At 37.6% G+C, this 7,144-nt stretch overlaps 1 protein-coding gene across 1 annotated transcript in view; it reads left to right on the forward strand.

The window, feature by feature from the left end:
• The window catches only part of CNTLN (centlein), a gene marked incomplete at its 5' end in the record, with an annotated part of 194,879 nt that overhangs the window by 120,409 nt on the left and 67,326 nt on the right, over window positions 1–7,144 (forward strand). The window contains 2 exons of the mRNA XM_084278162.1: window positions 2,848–2,897; window positions 6,597–6,688. Coding sequence (XP_084134288.1) covers window positions 2,848–2,897; window positions 6,597–6,688 — 142 coding nt within the window. The remainder of the gene's footprint in view (window positions 1–2,847; window positions 2,898–6,596; window positions 6,689–7,144) is intronic.

The following is a 7,144-nucleotide window of genomic DNA, read 5'->3' on the forward strand; positions in this document are numbered from 1 at the left end:
GAAGCTGTGATTGCCCATTCCCTGGCAGTGTTCAAGGCCAAGTGAGGTGGGACTTCAGGCAACCTGGTCTAATGCAAGGGGTGGATATTCACTTTCCAGAAACATAAAAACAAAGCAGGTAGTCAAAAAACCTCTAACCCCTTCAAGCACTAGAACAGGCAATACAGAAAGGCAATGAGCAGGTAGAAACTGTTAAGAAAGTTATAGTAGCTGAAACTCAGCTGAAATATATGCTACAGCTTAAAAAATTAAATCCCCCATAACCAGCCTCCACCCCAAAATAGCTTTAAAAGGTCTCTCTAAAGACTCAAAGGGGAATTGTTTGTGGCCCTCTCAGAGGAAGGTTCAGCATTTAAAACTTAAATATGAATTGAAGAGGCCAGCAAACAATGACAGGACAAATGCAAATAGAAAGTTGAGGCTAAGGGAGCGCATGAAGAGTGGTTTCCAAAGATTCTTATTTAGCATTAGTAAATTTTTGCTTAAAAAATTGAAGATGAAGCCAGTTAGGAAATATGTGGGTTTTACTGAATTACAACAGCATAAAAGACGCATTGGGTTTACAAGGCCATAAAAGAACAGCTCAATGAATCCTTGCATCTCAGTTCCCTGATGAAGAGGCTGAAAAGATGCCAACAGCTCATGTTTGTCGTAGCAGACAGATCAAAGATGTTTGACCTGTTTGAAGTAATGCTACAGCAAATGTGTGGTCAAACAAATAAATTACTTGTTAATATCTTGATATAAATATTTTCACACCCTAAGGGGTGTGAAGAAACTAAAGTATGAAATTACTTAACTGTAACCTCATTGCAAACAGACACCGTGCCTATGGACTGGCAGCTTGCAACTGCAACTCCCATCTAGAAAACAGGCTCCAAAGGCAGTTACAGACCAGTGAGCCTGGCTGCTTCCATACTTGGGAAGATGGAAGTCTGTGTTTAGGAAACAGAGGAGAAAAACCCAAAACCACCAAAATGGAGAGGGGGAGAGATGACTGAGCAGAGATTGACACAGTTTTGCTGTGGAACTGTCAGTGTGGCTCCTACTTCATTAACCTGCTTGAATTGCAGAAGGGTGACAGTAACTGGGTGAATAAAATCTGATCTCTATTTTCCAATTGCCTTTGACAAGGCTCCATATCAAAGTCTATAAAAGAATTCCATTCCTGTGGGATTGGAGGTTCCCTTTTAGCAACTGGGAAGCAGTTAAAGCAGGGGAAGCAGAGTAGTGCTTAAGTGCCACTTTCAGGATCAAAAATTTGATTCAGGTTGCAGAGAATGTTAGGCTTGTGCTCTCTCCTGAGTAGCATCTGCTTTTCCCTCAGTTGGACACTGAATACTGGTGATGGATTGACCCACGACTGGACTAACCCAGTTGAGCATCTCTAGTATTCATTCAGGCCAGTCATTGACTTGTATGGGTTCAGTCTTGTAATACACATTGTAATTTCTTGCCTAGGCTTGCCTGAAATTTTTCCATCTTAGATTTATTATAAATTCAGTTTGAGATTATTTCACAAACAAATGAGTTTATTTGAAAGTGCTTCAGATGTTCAGACTATCCCTACCCCTTTACTTACTGCATATCTTTTATTTATTTTTGCATGTCTTTCGTCACCCAGAAAAATTGTTAGGTAAAACTTAACTCTTTTTTAAAATCTTGTGCAATTGTCACTGTATGCTTGTTGGGTGTGTTGGGAGACAGCATGTATGTAAACATGTTCGTTCAAATAAAGTTTTTTAAGTTGAACAATAACATGTTCAGAAGATAAAAATTCAGGCAGGAAGGATTCTAAAATACCCTTAGTTCACTTTCACATATTTGTGTAGTGTTGAATACACTCTTTATTACATAAATAGAGAATGGTTTTTCAAGGAGGCATTTTGCTACTCATTGCAAAAAGTGTATAGGCTATGAAGAGCTAGGTCAATGTGGAGGTAAAGCCTACTGTAGAGTCCGTGTTACAGAAACTGATGATGACTGAGGCATGGAGAATGAAAGAGCAAGGAAAGCAAATAGTGTGTATACTGAAAGATATTTTTTTCAAACTCCTTCCTCAAGCTATGAGATATTTTAGCCCAATTTTCGTTGTGTCTTATCTCAGAGGCATTGTGTAAAGCATAATTTCCCGTGAAGTAATAGGTGCTACTGTTGCAACTACAGAAGATATGGCTGTGATGAAATTAGCTATTCAGCCTTAAGAACAGAGGTAGAATAAGGTGTATTTGTGTATAGAAAACACAAGTATAAATGAACCATTTAAATTAATGTCTTTCATTTTAGGATTTACTTTTTTTACTTTAAAACTTTAGTATTGATATGCTGGCACCTTTATTTGTTTGGAATTTTAATAAAATAGCAAACAGTTTTGCAGGTATTTTGTTGTACAGACCTTAGCTAGTTGATATTAGAGGATAAACTGTAGTAGTAGATCAGGACTGGAAAAAGAGGAAAGGTAAGATATATCTGCTCAAGGTTGGCTGGTGGTTTCACCTGAGACTGACTTATTCCCCTATTCACAGGATTCCACTTCCCACTGGTCTTTTCATCTCACATATTTCCTTACTTAAAAGGACTTGCTGAAACTTCTTAGTGTATGTTACAACCAATATTGTATCTGAGTTTTTGTAAATTCATATTTATAAATTTCAATTACCTGTTCTACAAATGATTCTTATGTTTGAAGTGTAATAACTGTTGTCAAATTAAAACAGTTTCCTGGCTATTGACAACTTTTTCCGCAGTGAATCATTGATACTGTTTTGGTTTATTTTTTAAAATGTTTTTAGTGGTGTCTGTGCCAGTGGTTTGTGGTTCTTACATTTTTATTTCCTTCTTTTGTAGACTGAATCTTGAAGAAGAATTAAATCAGCTAAAAGTACACCAATCTGTGGGTAAGTACAGAACACTATAATTCAACTGTACAACAAAAAAGGGAAGGTATAGTATTTTATATGTGTATGTGTAGTCTATAAGAAAATATTAATAAAGTTAATATCTTTTTTGAATGTGTATTTTGTAAGCATAAGGCCATATTCTTATTTCAAAGTATGTTTGCCCTTATGTTCTCAGTATGCCTGTTAAATCAATGACAATTCTATATATAGACATACAGTAATATGTCTTTCCAACATACATGTATATAGAATTGTAGAATACCCTGAGTTGGAAGGATGGAAACATGACGATAGGGGTCATCAAGTCCAACTCCTGGCTCCACACGTGGACAGACAAGTCAGAGCATGTGACTGAGCGCATCATCCAGATGCTTCTTGAACTCAGCCAACCTCAGGGCTATGACCACTTCTCTGGGGAGCCTGTGCCAGTGCCTGACTACCCTTTCAGTAAAGAATCTCTTCCTAACATCCAACCTATATACCTTCCCCTCCTGCCATTCCCTTGGGTTCTATCATTGATCACCAAAGAGAGGAGATGGGCACCTGGCCCTTCTCTCTCCCTCATCAGGAAGCCACAGACCGCAATGAGGTCTCCCCTCAGCCTCCTTTTCTCCAGGCTGAACAAACCAAAGGGCTTCAGCCTCTCCTCATAAGACTTCCCCTCCAGACCCTTCACCATCCTCAGTTCCCTCCTCTGGACACTCTCCAATAGTTTTATGTCCTTCTTGTACTGTGGCACCCAAAACTGCACCCAGTACTCAAGGTGAGGCCGCCCCAGCGCAGTGTAGAGTGGGACAATCCCCTCCCTGGGCCCCTGTCTATGCCATGCTTGATGCACCCCAGGATACAGTTGGCCCTCCTAGTTGCCTGGACACACTGCTGGCTCATGTTTAACTTGCTGTCGACCAAGACCCCCAAATCCCTCTCAGCATGGATGGCATCCAGCAACTGGTCCCTCAGGCTGGATGTACAGCCAGGGCTGTCCCTTACCTGGTGCAGAGTAGTACCTATGAAATAGTTATTTTTTGTCTAATATGTCCGTGTATATAAATATGTGTAAAATCTAAAACATTTGTATTTTTATGAAGCTTTCTTCTGAATCTGAAATGTTTTTTTCAGTATTAACATACAATGTTAAAGAAATGTCATGCTCGTACGGGTTTCTTTCTTAATACTAGTCTCTGTCCCGGTTCTGGCCAGGCCAGAGTTACCCTTCCCAATCAGCCAGCACAGGGGAGCTGAGGTAGCCAGGGCTGTTTCCCACACCACCTGACACAGTTCCCCTATAAAAGGTCAGGGAGGGGCACTTCCACGTGCCTCCAGGGCAGCCTGAGTATGACAGAGGCATTGTTTGTGCTTGCATTTGTGTAATGTTATCCTTGGATGTGAATGAAATTTGCTGTGGGCTGTTACTGTTCCCCTTTCATGGTGCTTTTGTCACTTATCTCTCCTTATCCCACTGGGGGTGTGGGGGAACAGAGGTGGGGGACATGGATGGACTGAAGGACATGACTCTGTCTCTTTCTCCTTTCTGCCTGGGGCTGAACCACCACAGTCTCACAAATTATGTGAATTTGAAAGCCCTTCTCTGGACTCTTTCCAGGAGTTCCCTGTCTTTTTTATACCAGGGAGCCCAGAACTGGACACAATACTCCAGGTGGAGCCTGACGACCTGGAGTGAGATTATTGTGAATATCTTCTTTTATATCATTACAATCTTTACAATAGTTGATGGTTCTCTGGAGATAGATCTTTGTCAATTGGACAAACTAAACAACTAGAAGTGGTTGTCTTGCGGAGCAGACTGATGAGTCTTTCTGCTATCATAGATGGACAGACACTTAGCAGTGCTGTTTCACTGCCTCCCTAACCAATTCCTGTGAACAATTACATAACAATTAGAAGGGAGGAGGGGAGAAGGGGGCCGAATAGGCCATTTATTTTCTGCTCAATAGAATGGGTTATGCATCAGTGACCTTAGTTTTCTTTAATTTATGCTCCTCGTGACTTCTGTGATAATACATGAACATGTGTACTCTTTCCTGTTTTGCAGTAGTGTTCTTTATTCACACATATAGTATGCTTATTTATAGATAGTTCTAAATTGTATTTTAATATATCCCCATAATAAGCATTACACCTTGTGTGCTTTGATCCATTTCTTTGACTATGGGAAATCATTTTTCAGTGCAGTGCTTTTCAGTGGAGTACAGTAAATGCTGATATAAAAGCTACGGCAGACATTCAAATGAGTGAATATTTAGAAAAAGATGAAAAGCATGTTCATATTATCTTTGTGTGTTACTTAAAGAAAGTTGTAAATGTATGCAGTACCACTGTGCTGGGGGACTGTAGTCTGAAATAACATGGGAACTAACATATTAATATCAAGGTAAAGGTACATATTCCCCAGATGCATAGTTTTACCTTTTTCAGCTTTTATTATCTTTAGAATAGTGTTCCATTTATTTCATGAATACAGAAGTATTAATTGGCCATGACATGTTCCAAAGACAAAAGAAAGGTCTAATTCACTCTAACAAACTTGTTAGTCACTGTTTATATCAAGAGGATTGTGAATCTACAGAGAGTAACACTGTTTTTCTCTACACTTGCTTTGTTTATAAATCAAAAGTTTTTAAGTGACCTACAGTGTCTGCTCGTAGTTTGAAATGATACTTCTAAAGCAAACCTCCACCACGTAACACGGATATTTATCCCTTAAGATTAATTCTGTACATTAATTTGTGGGGAACAAGGGCGAGAAAAGAAACATGAATATTGTCATGTTTTTTAAGTGTTGGGAATTTTTTGTTCTTTAACATTATATCTCATATTCTAAGAAATACCCTTTCTGAGGTGTCCAGTTGCTCATTTCTATGCCAGCAGGCAATTCCTAAATGTTAAACTTTTCCTTCAAATCTAAACAAAATGTATTTTACTTCTAATTTACTGTACATACTAGTGCTTCTAAACTTTTTCTTATCATTTTCTGTGAATAGATCTAACTTTTAACTTGCTCTCTTTTTTATTTTTTGTGATTTTTAGTACCTAAAGTGCATAGCTGTCTCTGAGAGTGGTGCTTAAGAGTCATGTTCACTCTCATTAGTTGTACCAATTTCTAATTGTTATGAATTCAGAGTATTACAATGGAATGATTTGTGTGATTTATCTGGTGAAGTACATGATCTTTCACTTAGCAAAAAAAAAAAGCATTTAAAGTTTTCATCCATCCTAATTCTGTTACTGTTTGCTTTGTTCACCAATCACTCTGATCCTCCTAGCAGGGGACAAGACCTAGAGAACAAAACTGGTAGTGACTGTGTAGATAAAAAGGCAATGAATTCTGCTTTTAAGGCATAGAGGGAATAGTCTATAAAAGAATAAAAATCGGAATGAAAGTACAACGTCTTTAACCTGCAGATCTATTGTACCTTTGAAAAGCTTGTACTCTGAAAAAAAACATACTGTGATGCTACAAAGATTCATAATTATGTGACAGAGCACTTTGAAGAGAGGTCACTGTTTAGAAACTGACCAAAAGACTTGTCAGGAATATAGATCACATTATAAATAATTGTGGTAGGAAAGAAAGCATTTCTTTAAAATGTTGAGGTACTGTTTTAATAAAATACTAGGTGTCACAGTGTATTTAATTTATTTTCTGATAGCAATTTATTATTTATTTTCTGCTAGAGCCACTTTTTAAACTTCGTGAAAGTGATGGGGTCAAGAACAGTACACCAAAGAGGAAAGCAAAAGAATTTTCACATAAGACATCACAGAAGGTAAGATGCCAACCCCAGCAAACAGGTTTAAATTTTAATGTAAGAATTAAATATATATGTGTCAATACTCGTTAATTTAGACCATAATTTTTCTTTCCTGATTAAAAAAATGTAAATTTCAAAAATTGTGTCAGAAATTAATTCTAGAGAAATAGCTGTGAATCTATCATGAGCTAAAATGGTTAATGTCAGAGAAAAATAAAAGAATATTTAGAGCAATAATGTTAAAAGCTGAAAAATTATGTAAGGTGGAAGTAACATATACTTAGTTTTTTTACCACTTTTAAATTCAGAAACCTTCATTTCTGTTGCTGAGTATTTAACTTTACATGATTATCAGGTGTTGATCTCCATAGAGCTCTTGCTACAGAATAAAACCAATGCAGAGCAGTGATAAGTCTACCTTTTGTTGTATTTAAATTTGAGCACATTACATACAAAAATATTTTTTACATA

The sequence above is a fragment of the Gallinula chloropus genome (genome assembly GCF_964237585.1).
Source record: "Gallinula chloropus genome assembly, chromosome: Z".
NCBI lineage: Eukaryota > Metazoa > Chordata > Aves > Gruiformes > Rallidae > Gallinula > Gallinula chloropus.